Here is an 18,226-nt window from a genome sequence, read left to right on the forward strand (position 1 = left end):
TGTGCCAGTTACAGACATGCCTCAGAGTAACAGAGCTGGGCCTGCAGCAAAGGAGGTGTAGGGGATTTATACACAGTGCTCACGATGGCCACCTGACCGAGAAGGTGACCTGTGGGCAGAGCTGAAGGAATTGAGGGAATGCCACCCTGGAGAAGCTCATCGAGGCAGAAGGGACAACAGGAGCAAATGCCCTGAAGTTGGAATGGGTTTGGCCTGTGGTGGGGGACAGCAAGCTCATGTCTGCCTGCGCAGACAGGGTGGAGGCACTGGAAGGGAGGCCCCAGAGCCCAGGTCAGATCACAAAGGGCTAAGTCTCTGTTAGTCTCTGCCTGCAAGGGGAGCTGCTGATGTGGGCTGACCCAGGTCTTTTAAAAGGCCATTCTACTGCACTGCTAAAGGACACACTGCAAGGAAACGAAGACAGAGCAGAAAGGGGAGGCGGGAGGCTCCTGAACCAGAGGGGCAGCAGAGGGAAGAGGCTGATGGGACTTGTCAATGGATTCAGATGAGACTTGAGAAAAAAGGAAGAGTTAAATTAACCCTGAGGGTTTTGGCTGGTGTCACTGGAACTGCCCTTTATGGAGAAAGACTACAGAGGAGCAGGTTTGAGGGGACACATTCAACGTGAGATGACTGCAGACACCCTAACAGAGGTGGCACACAGCAGACAGACAGGACTGGGACAGAGGCCGGAGTGCAGGAGCCTGGCAGCTACAGGCTGGACTCGCCTCATCAGGAGAGGCCAAGGGTCAAAGGTCTGAGCCTGGGGAGTGCTGACCTCTGGCACCTCAGTCTGCCAGAGAGACTGAGGCGGAGCAGCGACAGAGGGAAAGAGAAAACCAGAACCAAAGAACGACTGCCCACGGGCCAGGTGGTCCACTGGGTGCAGGCAGCATCTCGCTTTTTCACTGAAGGAAAAACCGAGCAGTCAGTAGCCGTGCTGCGTGGGGCGGGCCAACGGCTGTGAACTTAGATCCCGATCAGCCTCAGCCCCAAACCCATTTTCTTATAGCCTCCAATGCAACAAGGCATCATTGCCCATGAAAGATGGAGAAAGTCACTTTTAATACAAATAGTGGCGTCCATCAACAGGGCTGGTTGGAGAGGAAAGACTTGCCAATGAGGAAGCTCCACAAGGAGGCAGGAAGAGGGGAAGGCAGGCGGAGGCAAGGCCCAGAAGGGGATGAACCCAGCCAGGTGGCAAATCAGAGCCTGTACCCTGCTCCAGCCGCTCTGGGCGTACTGAGGCCAGAGAGCTAAGGACGGTGTTCACGGTTTTAAAAGGTTACATTTGAGGTGGTCATGGAAGCATCCACACAATATCCCAGGTTGCTGGTTGGCCACAGGCCTAAGGTATTTATTCCCTGGCTCCTTAGGGGACAGCTTGCCAGCTCCCGACCTAAGGAGCTCTGAAAGAACAGAGTGCAGGAGGGCTTGGAAATAACACTCAGAACTCTGGGGGCAGGATTCTTATGCCCTGATGATGAGACACGGAGCAGAATGGTGCTCGTTCACGCTCCAGGGTTTGCTGCCAGCAGAGTGGAAGTCAGTGGAGAAAGCAGCAGAGAAAAGCCGGGCCTCTACCACTAGAACAGCGGCCACCGTCCACATGGAAGGAGAAAGGGCCACAAGTGTGGGCCAGCTAGACACACCTAGACACAGAGCACCCCCAGTCCCCCTGGCTCCTCCCCCAGCCACTTGGCCACCTGCTCGCTCTGGGGGTCTCAAAGCCACCACAGGGGCGGTGGGGCTGCCCCTGACACGGGCCCTTCCTCCTGCCCCTGAACTGCAGCCCCTCATGCTGCCACGTGCCCTCCGCTGCTCCACCCTAGACGCAGACCCGCATGCAGTGGTTGGCCTGGGCGCTTCTTGTGACCAGTGGTCAAACCCCCACTGCCCTTCATTCTCATCAGTCCTGCTAACTCTGGGCCATCAGGCTAATTGGAAAGGGTTCATGTCCAGTCATTCTCCACTCGCTTGTGCTTTCCATTGTGTAGCTAGAATTATACATATTTCTACTAGCCTGTACAGAGCACAGCTGCTGCTGCTGCTAAGTCGCTTCAGTCGTGTCCGACTCTGTGCAACCCCACAGAAGTCGCTCAGTCGTGTCCAACTCCTTGTGACCCCATGGACTGCAGCCCACCAGGCTCCTCTGTCCGTGGGATTTTCCAGGCAAGAGTACCGGAGTGGGTTGCCACTTCCTTCTCTAACAGAGCACAGGGACCACCTGTATTCAGACTTCAACTTGATATAGTGGACACACACACACACACACACAGACACACTTGAGCACACACAGTCCTGGGAGCTCTATCACTCTCGCTCCTGTGGGCTCCCCAAGTTCAGAGACACCTCTTCCCAGCCAAGCTCTCCGATCCACCACCGTCAGCCTTGGCTCAGTGAAGGATTTGAGAGAAGGATCAGTCTAGAAACGATGACTGGATCACATACACCAGGCAATCCTTCAACTTCGGGTGAGAATTCAATCAGCAAGTGCAAGGCATTCATCACTGGGTCTGCAAATATAGGCCATGACTTGATTATCTCAGCAAACTTCATTGCCTCCTGTCTTGGGGGACATTCTTGCCCAGGAGAAAGCGGTATAAACAAGCAAGATGCTGATTGCCCAGCATACTGCTGACAACTCCAATCAGCCGATCTGCACTCCCAAACCCCTCTGCTGACCAGAACTTTTCTGTGTGCTGAAAATGAGCCTTGAACCACCCAATTCCCAGTCTTCTGAAACCATTTAGGAGGAGGCCAGGCAGATTATAGAATGTGCCATGAACTTCTGTGGCATTGTGCTCCTTACCTAGCTCCATTCCACACCTACCTCAATGCCCTGACTCTGCTGCCTAACCTGCAGAGGAATGACCGCATCTGGGGCAAAGGTGGGGTGGGGGTGCTGCTCACGGGCAGAAAGGACCAGTGGTCACAAGTCCCAGCAGACCCCCAGCGCCAAGGGACTGCACCTCTGAAACACTGGCTTGGGGAGCTATGCTTCACTTCCCATCACAAGGTAGGTAGCATCAGAGTGGTTAGAAATATTTTGCTAAAAGAAAGCTCTTCAGCCATCTCCTCAGTTGAGAGACCTATAAGCTGCTGTCTTTTGCATAAACTATTATGCAAAGATAAGGCAGCCTTAAGGAATTGAGAGAAGACCTTTTAAAGTTAGAGAAAGTCTATTTGACTTACCACTTTTTGTTTTTAACGCCAAAAGATGCATTTATTTGGGGTTTGTTAGGACTGTAGCAGATCCAAGAAGCACTTGAACCAGACTACACCCTACCAGACCAGAAAATAGTAGACTACCAGACTACAAAATGGGGCAAGTTTAATGATTTTTCTTTTAGACTGACCTCCTCTATTTTTAGGTGTGGGCATAAGAGAAACACAGGGCGAAAAACAAAGAACACACTTATAAGAGACAGATGACAAATTTGGAAAAGCTTGTTTTTGAGGTATGATTTCAAACCGCATTGCTGCATGAGCAGGAACCTTAATGAAAGAAAGGATTTACTTCCCTCCCTCTCAGGAAGGCCGTCGGGGCTGGTGCAGTGGCCCCGGGGCCCACCCAAGGCGCCAGTCCCTCTCGGCGCCTTCCCTGCCGGCTTCCCAGGACGGCTCTCACCCCACAGCCTGGCTGCCAAGCCCTGGACCCTCTGTCTGTGCTCCAAGAGGGGGCGGGCAGGGTGGTGGGCAACGGACAGAAGCTGGTCCAGCCACGTCTGTCTCCCTGGAAGAAACCCTGTCCAGACACTCCCATTTTACCTCTCCCCGGTCCGGGTGAGTCACACACCCCACTTGAAAGCAAATGGTCTAGGAAGGTAATTTCCCCGAGCGGCGACAACCTCAGGCGGAACCGAGTCCCCATTAGGAGAACGGACATCGGGTAGGGAACCAGGGTGTCTGGCTCAAGTGTCCAATCCAGCCCGATCCCAGTGACGAGTTCTCACTAGAAAGGATACTAGGACAAGCTTTGGCAATTCCTCCTTGATCACCAGCACCATTTACTGCGCAGTTCCTCAAAGAAACGTCTTGCAACTTGCTCAGCTGACTGTATGAAAAACACATAGTTCACATGCAGACATAAACATGTACGCTATCCATCGGCCCTTTAAAAGATTAAAAAGCGTTTTAGACACATAATAAGGCACCAGAAATAACAGTATCCACCACCCAACTTAAGAAATAAAGCCTTACTGGGGAAAAAAAAAAAAAAGGCATTACAAACATTATACACGACATCGAAATCCTCTCGAGCCCCTTTCCTCTCGTCCTCCACTCCCCATAGGGAACGAGGGCACTGGGGTCAGTGTTGGCTTAATCTTAAGCATTTCTTAATAGTTTTACTATTTTTTTTATAGTTTATTATTTTACTCTCCTAACAGTTTTACTATATTTCCATGTCCCTAAACAGTTATTGCAGTTTTGAATATTATAAAATTTGACATAAATGGTACCGTACGGCTTCCCTAGTGGCTCAGACGGTAAAACGTCTGTCTGCGGTGCGGGAGACCCAGGTTCAATCCCTGGCTCAGGAAGATCCCCTGGAGAAGGCAAGGGCAGCCCATTCCAGTATTCTTGGCTGGAAAATCTCATGGACGGAGGAGCCTGGTGGGCTACAGTCCATGGGGTTGCAAAGAGTTGGACACGACTGAGCGACTTCACTTTCATTTTCCTTTGACTAACTTCCTCCCTCAACAATACCCTGTCCAGCACTGAGAGGGGACTGCATGGACACATGCTCTGGAATGGACATGTTCACACCTGTGGTCTGTCACCAGAGAGAGAGACCGCCGTTGCTTTATTTGCTCCTCTGGTGACAGGGAGATTATTCCCAACAGTGCTAAAGGACACATTACTGTATACTTTTTGTACTCAGGTGGCAAAATCTCTCTAGGGATATAGCCTAGAGAGCATGTGTGTGTATCTTTAGCTTTTTTAGATACTCTCAGAAAGCACTTTTTTAACTGTAGAGAATCTATGTTCTGTTCATTCAAAGAGCCCAAGCGTTACAGCACCGCAGAGTGTTGAGAGCACAGGACCTGGAGTCAGACTCCCCCCTCCTCTGGCCCTGGACGTGCTAACCTCTCTGCACCTCAGGCGGCACATCCACACGCCCGTGAGCATGACGGCTTTATTCACTAAGGGCCACACGTTCCGAGTGCCCACTGACCAAGGAATCAAGTGCGGTCAGTCCATGTGACGGAGTATTACTCAGTCTTAAAAAGGAAGGGACTACATTTGTGAACCTGGAAGACATGCTATGTGAAAGGGGCCAGTCACAAAAGGACACACACTGCATGCCTGCATTTATATGAGGTACCTAGGTGAGGGTCAACCTCACAGACACGGAAGTAGAACGGCGGCTGCCACGGGCTGCGGGAGGCAGAGATGTGCAGCTGTTGTTTAAGGCCTGCAAGGTGTCAGTCTGGGAGGAAGAGAAGGTTCTGAAGATGGACAGTCCTGCTGGTTACACAACAGTGGGAATGCACCTAACCCTACTGAACTACACACTTAAAGTTAAGATGGGGATTTCCCTATTGGTCCAGTAGTTAAGAATATGACATGCAATTCAGGGGATGCAGGCTCAATCCCTGGTCCAGGAACTAAGATCCCACATGCCCCAGAGCAACTAAGCTTATGCACCACAACTGAGTCTGTATACAGCAACGAAAAGATCCCACATGAGGCAACTGAGATCCGATGCAGCCAAAATTTAAAAAAAAAAATGGTTAAGATGGTAAATTTTACATTATGTATATTTTACAACTTTTATATGCTATCATTTAGTGGGTCAGTATTTGTGAAACCCTCAGAATATACTGTGATATACAGTAAGTCATTTTACAAGCATTTATAAAAGTAAATATAAAACTGACAACCTCTGGGGGAATACTAAGACCAACCTGCAAGGCATGAGAAACTTGAGAGAAAGGCAGCAGCAAAGTGCTGGGGCATAGGCTGCCAAACTTTCTCAGTTCACGGGGCCCTTAGCATTTCAGTAAGCTCCCGCAGTGCCCCGAGGCCAAAATAAAGTACCATTTAGTAAGCAATTAGGACCAAACAAGTTTATAATTATTTATGTCCTGTCAAACTAGTGTCTGCTGGGCACTATATAACTTTTCAAACCCTGGAGTCTGAATGGACCCCACCCCTCCTTTTCCTGTTCCATGATGATTTTCAGGAGATACAGTACTTGCTTTTCTTTCAGCACAAGAGTGACTCCAAACCCAGCTTTGCAGGTATGTGACGCCATGGAAAGAGGAGGAATAGTGAGAAACTCAACTACCTGCAACTAGCAGTTCACACCATGTCCGGCAGATGTCACTGTTCCCCTCTAAAATGCAAACTACCCTGCTGGACCCCTGAGTTCATGTGGTGCCTGGAAGCTTAGGGATCCTGGTCTCAATTCAGACCTCAGTCAGAGCCACAGCCATCTCCAAAGAGAAACCATACACAGTGGTTTTCATTTGGTTTTGCTTCCCTCATTATGTCTTTTCTCAGTGATGCAAACTCAAAGCTGGTCACCTGGAATTATTAAGGAAATAATACAATGGCTTAAAGTTGAGGTTGAGTTGAGTGGTTAAGACTCCACACTCTCAATGCAGGGGGCACAGGTTGATCCCACATAAGATCCCATGCACAGAACAGCAAGGCCAAATTAAAAAAAAAAAAAGCAAGCATTACGCCAACAGTGACGCCTACCACTTGTTATTCCCAAGAGTTCTAACAGCTTAGGTATTACTTTGGAAATGAGGAAACGGAAGCCTAGAAACCAAAGAAGCTCTAACTGGTGTCAGGACTAGAAAGAAAGTGGCTGAGCTGACATCTGAACCCAGCCTGACTGACTCCAACACTGGGTCCTTTCCAGAAAGACACTAGCTCATTAGTGAACACGTTGATTGATATATATGCAGGCAGTAATCATTCACTAGAAATCTGAGTTATGCAGCTGTTCATCAACCAGGGGAGAAAAATCTGTTGGCAATTTGTTAACACTCACAGTGCCCATGGTGTTCTCTGAAAGAGATTAACCAACAGGGGGAAAAAGTACCTCTTCTGGTGTAAAAAAATTTTTTTTTAATATTTGCATTTTAAATGGAAAAAATTAAGCAAAGAACCCTAACCCTGTGAAGGATACAGTTCTGTTAGTGTTAGTCACTCAGCTGTGTCCAACTCGTAAGGACCCCATGGATGGCAGCCTGCCAGGCTCCTCTGTCCATGGAATTTTCCGGGCTAGAATACTAAAGTGAGTAGCCATTCCCTTCTCCAGGGGATCTTCCTGACCCAAGGATCAAACTCGGGTCTCCTGCACGGCAGGCAGATTCCTTACCATCTGAGCCACCAGGGAAGCCCACAGCTCTGTAAATCAAGTTCAATAAAGCAAAAATCACCTACATTCATTGTCTCTCAGTGGCGCATTAGTCATGACTCTTGTTCAAGGTATATTTTCTAAATCCTCAACAATGAATGTATGTTGTTTGTAATTAACAGTCAAGTTACTGCTTTTTCAAAAATCTTGAAAGAATTTGCGCGTTTTTTTTTAAATGCTAAAAACCAGAGAAATGAATTTACTAGGAGTTCCTTCATGGTCTAGCAGTTGGGACTCCGGGCTCTCGCGGTCATGGCCTAGGTTCAATCCCTGGTCAGGGAACTTAGATTCTGCAAGCTACAGGGTGTAGCCAAAATTAAAAAAAAAAAAAAAAAAATTTTTTTAATTTTAAAAAAGGAAATGTATTTACTCTTCAACCTAGTGCCCATGTGAGTTAAATTCTGTATCATGTTTAAATCACCATAATAATAATGAGAACAATAAAAAGATAGCAAAGAATTTAATTTTGAACAGAATCACAGTTTAACTCTTTCAGAGACTGAAGGTGTCAATAGCAGCAAATCTACTCTGCAGAGTGGCCACCAGGGGTCACTACTAGGATGCCTCATCCAGGTCAGGGTCACACACCACACACTGACCATCACTAAAGAAGCACAACCTGGGAAGTCGCACAAAACCACACAGTTGTGCATGGCTTTGTGTGAATATTAGCTTCTACTCTGGTTCACATGGTGCATCAGAATAAGCAATGAGGCTCTCTGAAGAGCACCACTGTGTTCAAAGAGTTTGAAAGTGCAGAGAAAGTTCAAACACAGCACTTTCAAAATGCATTTAGTGCCCCTTAGACACAGTCACTTCGGGGTACATTTTAAAAGCAAGACCCCCAGGGTATTGTGATCCAGTAGGTCTGGGATGGGACCAAGAATTCGGCATGTTTCAAAAGCAGCCCAGGTGATGAGCGTGTGCAGAGACGGGAACTACTGGGTTTTAGAAGTTGCCATCCTGCTACACGGCACAGGTAACAAAGTAGACTTCTGTTTCCATTCCTGACTCATCAAATGTCCAACCTTAGCTCCTTAATAATTAGTCAATACAGTAGAGTATGGTATAAATAACAACGGGCAAATCAATGTTTATCTTTCAATCTAGAAAAGTCCTGTGCTAAAATAAGAACTTTAATTTCCCCTAAATATTCAATCCTTGGATCCCTCTGATTGCAATTTGCTGATCTGCAGAAAAGAGACCCGCTTGGGAGCACAGTTCTCAGCACTGACACACAGTCAAGTGAACTTAAATCCTAAACTTGGATGAAACTGTCAAAGTCAGCTCTACCATATCAGTTTCACTTACCTTTGCTGTTTTATAACAGAGTCAAAACCAATGGTTTCTACAGGCTTATTTCCAATTATAACAATCTGCTCTGTTTCCTCTTCCTTTGGTTCATCTTCTAGCACATAGCGGTTCTTAATTGCAGTGAGAAAGTCTACTCCAAAATTTACTTTGTTTGGACGAATGAAGGATCCGGCTGTTGGGTGCCTGGAAATGGAGGTAAATAGAGAATATCATCTGTAGGGCTATTTAAATAAGATCACACGCACAAAAATCCTGTATAAATTGTCAGTCTGCCACAAATGTAAACTGTCTGCATTTACAAACATATTAGCAAATAAAAGCAATTAAACAATTTTTAAAAAGAAGGAGAAAGCAAGTATCATCCACCAAGAATGGCCATAAGGTAATGTTCTGAAGGTTTTCAAAATTTTCCATATGCTAAAAAAAGTAAAAACAGCATAAAAGGGAATATTTTTTAAAAAGTGTAATTGATACAATTGATCATAAAGGGTTGAGAGCTGATGCAAGCAGGTAAAATCCCAATAGATAAACAGATAAGAAATATAGAACAGATAATTCATAAAACAAGAAAGAGTATTAAAATCATGGGAAAAAGTTTCACCTTGCTAATGATTAAGAAATGCAAACTTGGGGCTTCCCTGGTGGCTCAGTGGTAAAGAATCCTCCTGCCAATGTAGGAGACACGGGTTCGATCCCTGGCCTGGGAAGACCCCATATGCTGCAGGGCAACAAAGCCCATGCTCCACTACTGCTGAGCCTGTGCTCGAGAGCCCACAAGCCACAGCTACTGAGCCCCCACGGCACAGCCATTAAAGCCTGCACGCCTAGAGCCCAGGCCCCACACCAGGAGAAGCCACGTCAATGAGAAGCCCATGTGTACAACTAGGGAGTGCCCGCCCCGCGCCGCCACAACGAGAGAAGACGCTCACGGCGCGACAAACACCCAGCACGGCCCAAATTTAAAATTTAAAAATAAATTTAAAAAATGCAAATTCAAACAATGAAACTGTTTTCAATAAAACTGGCAAAAAATAAACTCCTAACATTCAAAGACTGCAAGGTTGAGTTCGTGTTTGATTGTATAATCATACCCCTGGGAATCTGTCAGCAGGCAAAAATTTAAAAACAAAGCAAAACTGCATTTACAAAGATTCTATATAATAGCATTTTTTAAAACTGAGGAATTCTGGAAACCATAAAAATGTCCAGCTGGACAGGAACTATTAAGTAAACCAGATAGATGAGGTCATTAAAGTATTCTAGCTGTAATACTTAAGAAAACTACTTACAGAATAATGCTGAGATTTCTAAAAACTGTTCCAAATTGTACATGACAGAACTACAGAAGAATCTTATCTATGGCTAGACAAAGATTCAATAAGGACACACAAAAAATGAAAACACTTGTGGATAACAGGATTACATATAAAATCTTTCAAATTATAACCTGAACTAAATGAAAGTTCAAATATGGGGATAGAATTAGAGCATGAATATTCTATATTCTACAGAAGTATAAGAAATTCTAGCATAATTAATATTTACCACCATTTATATATTTATATAAATTTATATTTACCATAATTTACATAATTCTAAATTATAAAATTGTTTTATAGCAATTTTTAGCAATAATTTCTAGAAGAATTTAATAAAAATATTAATCATATTGCCATATGTAAGGATTACTGTCAGGCTTTTCAAGAGACTCAAAACGGATCTTTAGACACATTACATTTCACCATCAGCACTAGATCACGGCAACAAGACCTAACTTTCAGGGAAACCCAAGTATGCCTATAAAACAGCTGAAAATGGTAGTATCATTCGATCACAGTAGAGAATAAATGATGAAATACAGGAATCACCAAAATTTGTACAATAAACATTATTTTGTACATTATTATTTTAGCTCTTAGAGAAATCAAACTTCCCTAGAAACCACCATAATTAAAGGGGATGAAATACTACTGACAATAAATTTTGTCAGTGTAAACATATATACATTTTTTTTCTGCAATGTGGCTCTAGAGAGATTACCAGATTGTGAAAGGTATTTGTAACCCCAGAGTCAGAATGATGCCTCAGGCAAAAAGTGGCCCCAAGGGCGTGAGAACCCCAGAGAGGGCGGCGTCCCGGAAGGCGATGGAGACTGGACAATCACGTCCAGGGCTTCTGGGCACAGACTCTAGCAAATGGACAGTAACCCTGAAAGAAGTAGCCGGGGTGGGGCCGGGAGGCAAGTTCAAGTGGGAGGAGACTGGGCTGAGATTACTCTCACGCCGAAGAGTTTTATTGGAAAGGGGAGATGTTTTAAGACAGGACCAGGCGTGAAACTTATATGCTGATGAAGATAACCCTACAGAGAGGGGGGAACAGTTGATGCAGGAAATTAAATTCTCTGTTGCAGCAAAATCACGTTCTGAATCTGGGTTGTCTGTTGGGGTATCAGAGGATCACTGTCTACTAGATGCTGCCTAGAAAATACTTCGGTTTTTTGTTTTCTCACATGTTTTTTCATTGCGGTAAAAGTCACATAATATAAAACATACTATTTTAACAAATTTAACTGTACACAACATTCACACTGTTGGATACCTCTCACCATCACCCATCTCCCAGATTTTTGACCTTCCTAAATTGAAACTTTAGGGGCAGCGCTGAGGAGATACCCCTCGTCCAAGGTAAGGAGCAGCGGCTACGCTTTGCTGCAGCAGCTGTGAACAGATACCCCACGCCCAAGGTAAGAGAAACCCAAGTAAGATGGTAGGTGTTGCAAGAGTGCATCAGAGGGTAGACACACTGAAACCATACTCACAGAAAACTAGTCAATCTAATCACACGAGAACCACAGCCTTGTCTAACTCAATGAAACTAAGCCATGCCCGCGGGGCCACCCAAGATGGGTGAGCACGGTGGAGAGGTCTGACAGAATGTGGTCCACTGGAGAAGGGAATGGCAAACCACTTCAGTATTCTTGCCTTGAGAACACCATGAACAGTATGAAAAGGCAAAATGATAGGACAGTGAAAGAGGAACTCCCCAGGTCAGTAGGTGCCCAATATGCTACTGGAGATCAGTGGAGAAATAACTCCAGAAAGAATGAAGGGATGGAGCCAAAGCAAAAACAATACCCAGCTGTGGATGTGACTGGTGATAGAAGCAAGGTCCAATGCTGTAAAGAGCAATACTGCATAAGAACCTGGAATGTCAGGTCCATGAATCAAGGCAAATTGGAAGTGGTCAAACAGGAGATGGCAATAGTGAACGTCAACATTCTAGGAATCAGTGAACTAAAATGGACTGGAATGGGTGAATTTAACTCAGATGAACATTATATCTACTACTGCGGGCAGGAATCCCTCAGAAGAAATGGAGTAGCCATCACGGTCAACAAGAGAGTCCGAAATGCAGTACTTGGATGCAATCTCAAAAACGACAGAATGATCTCTGTTCGTTTCCAAAGAAAACCATTGAGTATCATGGAAATCCAAGCCTATGCCCCAACCAGTAACGCTGAAGAACCTGAAGTTGAACGGTTCTATGAAGACCTACAAGACCTTTTAGAACTAACACCCAAAAAAGATGTCCTTTTCATTATAGGGGACTGGAATGCAAAAGTGGGAAGTCAAGAAACACTTGCGGTAACAGGCAAATTTGGCCTTGGAATGCAGAATGAAGCAGGGCAAAAGCTAATAGAGTTTGCCAAGAAAACACACTGGTCCTAGCAAACACCCTCTTCTAACAACACAAGAGAAGACTCTACACATGGACATCACCAGATGGTCAACATCGAAACCAGATTGATTATATTCTTTGCAGCCAAAGATGGAGAAGCGCTATACAGTCAAAAAAAACAAGACCAGGAGCTGACTATGGCTGAGATTATGAACTCCTTATTGGCAAATTCAAACTTAAATTGAAGAAAGTAGGGAAAACCACTAGACCTTTCAGGTATGACGTAAATCAAATCCCTTATGATTATACAGTGGAAGTGAGAAATAGATTTAAGGGACTAGATCTGATAGATAGAGTGCCTGATGAACTATGGAATGAGGTTCGTGAGACTGTACACGAGACAGGGATCAAGACCATTCCCATGGAAAAGAAATGCAAAAAAGCAAAATGGCTGTCTGCGAGGCCTTACAAATAGCTGTGAAAAGAAGAGAAGCAAAAAACAAAGGAGAAAAAAAAAGATATAAGCATCTGAATGCAGAGTTCCAAAGGATAGCAAGGAGAGATAAGAAAGCCTTCCTCAGCGATCAATGCAAAGAAACAGAGGAAAACAACAGAATGGGAAAGACTAGAGATCTCTTCAAGAAAATTAGAGATACCAAGGGAACATTTCATGCAAAGATGGGCTCGACAAAGGACAGAGATGGTATGGACCTAACAGAAGCAGAAGATATTAAGAGGTGGCAGGAATACACAGAAGAACTGTACAAAAAAAGATCTTCACGATCAAGATAATCACAATGGTGTGATCACTCACCTAGAGCCAGACATTCTAGACTGTGAGGTCAAGAGGGCCTTAGAAACCATCACTACAAACAAAGCTAGTGGAGGTGATGGAATTCCATTTGAGCTGTTCCAAATCCTAAAAGACGATGCTGTGAAAGTGCTGCACTCAATATGCCAACAAATTTGGAAAACTCAGCAGTGGCCACAGGACTGGAAAAGGTCAGTCTTCATTCCAATTCCAAAGAAAGGCAATGCCAAAGAATGTTCAAGCTACCGCACAACTGCACTCATCTCACACGTCACTAAAGTAATGCTCAAAATTCTCCAAGCCAGGCTTCAGTAGTATGTGAACCTTGAACTTCCAGATGTTCAAGCTGGTTTTAGAAAAGGCAGAGGAACCAGAGATCAAATTGGCAACATCCGCTGGATCATGGAAAAAGCAAGAGAGTTCCAGAAAAACATCTATTTCTGTTTTATTGACTATGCCAAAGCCTTTGACTGTGTGGATCACAATAAACTGTGGAAAATTTTGAAAGAGATGGGAATACCAAACCACCTGACCTGCCTCTTGAGAAACCTGTATGCAGGTCAGGAAGCAACAGTTAGAACTGGACATGGAACAACAGACTGGTTCCAAATAGGAAAAGGAGGACGTCAAGGCTGCATATTGTCACCCTGCATATTTAACTTATATGCAGAGTACATTATGAGAAACGCTGGGCTGAAAGAAGTACAAGCTGGAATCAAGATTGCCAGGAGAAATATCAATCATCTCAGATACGCAGATGACACTATCCTTATGGCAGAAAGTGAAGAGGAACTCAAAAGCCTCTTGATGAAAATGAAAGTGGAGAGTGAAAAAGTTGGCTTAAAGCTCGACATTCAGAAAAGGAAGATCATGCCATCTGGTCCCATCACTTCATGGGAAATAATTGGGGAAACAGTGGAAAGAGTGTCAGACTTTATTTTGGTGGGATCCAAAATCACTGCAGATGGTTACTGCAGCCATGAAATTAAAAGACGCTTACTCCTTGGAAGAAAAGTTATGACCAACCTAGATAGCATATTCAAAAGCAGAGACATTACTTTGCCAACTAAGGTCCGTCTAGTCAAGGCTATACTTTTTCCAGTAGTCATGTATGGATGTGAGAGTTGGACTGTGAAGAAGGCTGAGCGCCGAAGAATTGATGCTTTCGAACTGTGGTGTTGGAGAAGACTCTTGAGAGTCCCTTGGACTGCAAGAAGATCCAACCAGTCCATTCTGAAGGAGATCAGCCCTGGGATTTCTTTGGAAGGAATGATGCTAAAGCTGAAACTCCAGTACTTTGGCCATCTCATGGGAAGAGTTGACTCATTGGAAAAGACTCTGATGCTGGGAGGGATTGGGGGCAGGAGGAGAAGGGGACGACAGAGGATGAGATGGCTGGATGGCATCACTGACTCGATGGACGTGAGTCTGAGTGAACTCCAGGAGTTGGTGATGGACAGGGAGGCCTGACGTGCTGCAATTCATGGGGTCGTAAAGAGTCGGACATGACTGAGCAACTGACCTTAAATGAACTAAACTGAAACTGAAATTCTGTCTCCATTAAACACTAACTCCCCACCCACTCCCATCCCACCCCTGGCATCTACCAGTATCCTTTCTGATTCTATGAATTTGACTATTTTAGGTACCTCGTATAAGTGAAATTAAACAGTATTTGTCCACACCTAATGTAGATATGTCAACCGTGAACTTCCTGATGTTCAAGCTGGTTTTAGAAAAGGCAGAGGAACCAGAGATCAAATTGCCAACATCTGCTGGATCATCAAAAAGGCAAGAGAGTTCCAGAAAAACATCTATTTCTGCTTTATTGACTATGCCAAAGCCTTTGACTGTGTGGATAACAATAAACTGGAAAATTCTGAGAGAGATGAGAATACCAGACCTCCTGACCTGCCTCTTCAAAAATCTGTATGCAGGTCAGGAAGCAACAGTTAGAACTGGACATGGAACAACAGACTGGTTCCAAATAGGAAAAGGAATGCGTCAAGGCTGTATATTGTCACCCTGCTTATTTAACTTCTATGCAGAGTACGTCATGAGAAATGCTGGGCTGGAAGAAGCACAAGCTGGAATCAAGATTGCCGGGAGAAATTTCAATAACCTCAGATATGCAGATGACACCACCCTTATGGCAGAAAGTGAAGAGGAACTCAAAAACCTCTTGATGAAAGTGAAAGAGGAGAGTGCAAAAGTTGGCTTAAAGCTCAACATTCAGAAAAGGAAGATCATGCCATCTGGTCCCATCACTTCATGGGAAATAATTGGGGAAACAGTGGAAACAGGGTCAGACTTTATTTTGGGGGGCTCCAAAATCACTGCAGATGGTGACTGCAGCCATGAAATTAAAAGACACTTACTCCTTGGAAGAAAAGTTATGACCAACCTAGATAGCATATTCAGAAGCAGAGACATTACTTTGCCAACTAAAGTCTGTCTAGTCAAGGCTATGGTTTTTCCAGTGGTCATGTACGGATGTGAAAGTTGGACTGTGAAGAAGGCTGAGCACCGAAGAATTGATGCCTTTGAACTGTGGTGTTGGAGAAGACTCTTGAGGGTCCCTTGGACTGCAAGGAGATCCAACCAGTCCATTCTGAAGGAGATCAACCCTGGGATTTCTTTGGAAGGAATGATGCTGAAGCTGAAACTCCAGTACTTTGCCCACCTTATGGGAAGAGTTGACTCATTGGAAAAGACTCTGATGCTAGGAGGGATTGGGGGCAGGAGGAGAAGGGGATGACAGAGGATGAGATGACTGGATGGCATCACTGACTCGATGGACGTGAGTTTGAGTGAACTCCGGGAGTTGGTGATGGACAGGGAGGCCTGGTGTGCTGTGATTCATGGGGTCGCAAAGAGTCAGACACGACTGAGCGACTGAACTGAACTGAATGTAGATTAGAATGCAGAAATAATATTGCTTTAACTGTAGGAATTTAAGGGATTATATTTGATAGAGTGTCTGAAGAACTATGGACGGAGGTTCGTGACATTGTACAGGAGGCAGTGATTAAGACCATCTCGAAGAAAAAGAAATGCAAAAAAGCAAATTGGTTGTCTGAGGAGGCCTTACAAACAGCTGAGAAAAGAAGAGAAGCGAAAGTTAAAGGAGAAAAAGGAAAAATATACCCATTTGAATGCAGAATTTCAAAGAATAGCAAGGAGCGGTAAGAAAGCCTTCTTCAGTGATCAATGCAAAGAAATAGAGGAAAACAATAGAATGGGAAAGACTAGAGATCTCTTCAAGAAAACTAGATACCAAAGGAATAGTTCATGCAAAAATGGGCAGAATAGAGGACAGAAATGGTATGGACCTAACAGAAGCAGAAGATATTGAGAAGAGGTGGCAAGAATACACAGAACTACACAAAAAAGATTTTCATGACCCAGATAACCACGATCATGTGATCACTCACCTAGAGCGATCCTGGAATGCAAAGTCAAGTGGGTCCTAGGAAGCATCACTACAAACAAAGATAGCGGAGGGGATAGAATTTCAGTTAAGCTATTTCAAATCCTAAAAGATGCTGTGAAAGTGCTGCACTCAATATGCCAGCAAATTTGGAAAACTCAGCAGTGGCCATAGGGCCGGAAAAGGTCAGTTTTCATTCCAATCCCAAAGAAAGCAATGCCAAAGAATGCTCAAACTACTGCACAATTGCACTCATCTCACCCACTAGCAAGGTAATGCTCAAAATTCTCCAAGTGAGGTTTCAACAGTACATGAACTGGGAACTGCCAGGTGTTCAACTGGATTTAGAAAAGGCAGAGGAACCAGAGATCAAATTGTCAACATCTGCTGGATCATCAAAAAAGCAAGAGAATACCAGAAAAGTATCTACTTCTGCTTTATTGATTACACCAAAGCCGTTGAATGTGTAGATCACAAACTGTGGGAAATCTTTCAAGAGACGGGAATACCAGACAACTTTATTTACCTCCTGAAAAATCTGTATGCAGGTCAAGAAGCAACAGTTAGAACTGGACATGGAACAACAGACTGGTTCCAAATTGGGAAAGGGGTATGTCAAGGCTGTATATTGTCACCCCGCTTATTTAACTTATATGCAGAGTACATCATGAGAAATGCCTGGCTGGCTGAAGCACAAGCTAGAATCAAGATTGCTGGGAGAAATATCAATAACCTCAGATATGCAGATAACACCACTCTTATGGCAGAAAGTGAAGAAGAACTAAAAAGCCTCTTGATGAAAGTGAAAGAAGAGAGTGAAAAAGTTGGCTTAAAGCTCAACACTCAGAAAATGATCATGGCATCTGGTCCCATCACTTCTAGACAAAAGGATGGGGAAACAACGGAAACAGTGACAGACTTTATTTTTTGGGGCTCCAAAATCACTGCAGATGGTGACTGCAGCCATGAAATTAAGACGCTTGCTCCTTGGAAGAAAAGCTATGACGAACCTAGACAGCACATTAAAAAGCAGAGACATTACTTTGTCAACAAAGGTGCATCTATTCAAAGCTATGTTTTTTCCAGTAGTCATGTATGGATATCAGAGTTGGACTATAAAAAAAGCTGAGCACCGAAGAGCTGATGCTTTTGAAGTGTGGTGTTGGAGAAAACTCTTGAGGGTCCCTTGGACTGCAAGGAGATCAAACCACTCAATCCTAAAGGAAACCAGTCCTGCATATTCACTGGAAGGACAGATTTTGAAGCTGAAACTACAATACTTTGGCCACCTAATGCAAAGAACTGACTACTTGGAAAAGACTCTGATGCTGGGAAAGATTGAAGGCAGGAGAAGGGGATGACAGAGGATAAGATGGTTGGATGGCATCACCAACCCAATGGACATGAGTTTGAGCAAACTCTGGGAGTTGGTGATGGACAGGGAAGCCTGGCATGCTTCAGTCCATGGGGTCACAAAGAGTTGGACACGACTGAGCGACTGAACTGAACTGTTAGAAAGGATCCTAGTGTGGAGAACACAGTTCTGTTTCAATAAAACACATTTCTATCACTCGGCTAAGGAGATTAAACATAGCTAGCCTCATTTTTGGAGAAG

At 44.5% G+C, this 18,226-nt stretch overlaps 1 protein-coding gene across 6 annotated transcripts in view; it reads right to left on the reverse strand.

Moving 5' to 3' along the window:
- Positions 1-18,226, reverse strand: part of LOC120860494 (tubulin-specific chaperone E) — a 93,438-nt gene that overhangs the window by 12,371 nt on the left and 62,841 nt on the right. For 3 of the 6 annotated variants that reach the window (XM_040236314.1, XM_040236312.1, XM_040236313.1), the window contains exons 4-5: positions 8,690-8,875; positions 3,969-4,057 (exon numbers count right to left, since the gene is read on the reverse strand). In XM_040236314.1, the coding sequence (XP_040092248.1) occupies positions 3,969-4,057; positions 8,690-8,875 (275 nt within the window). Of the gene's footprint in view, positions 1-3,968; positions 4,116-8,689; positions 8,876-18,226 lie in introns of all 6 variants that reach the window. The other 3 variants (XM_040236317.1, XM_040236315.1, XM_040236316.1) reach the window with 1 other exon arrangement.

This window comes from Oryx dammah, unplaced genomic scaffold, assembly GCF_014754425.2.
Source record: "Oryx dammah isolate SB20612 unplaced genomic scaffold, SCBI_Odam_1.1 HiC_scaffold_11077, whole genome shotgun sequence".
NCBI lineage: Eukaryota > Metazoa > Chordata > Mammalia > Artiodactyla > Bovidae > Oryx > Oryx dammah.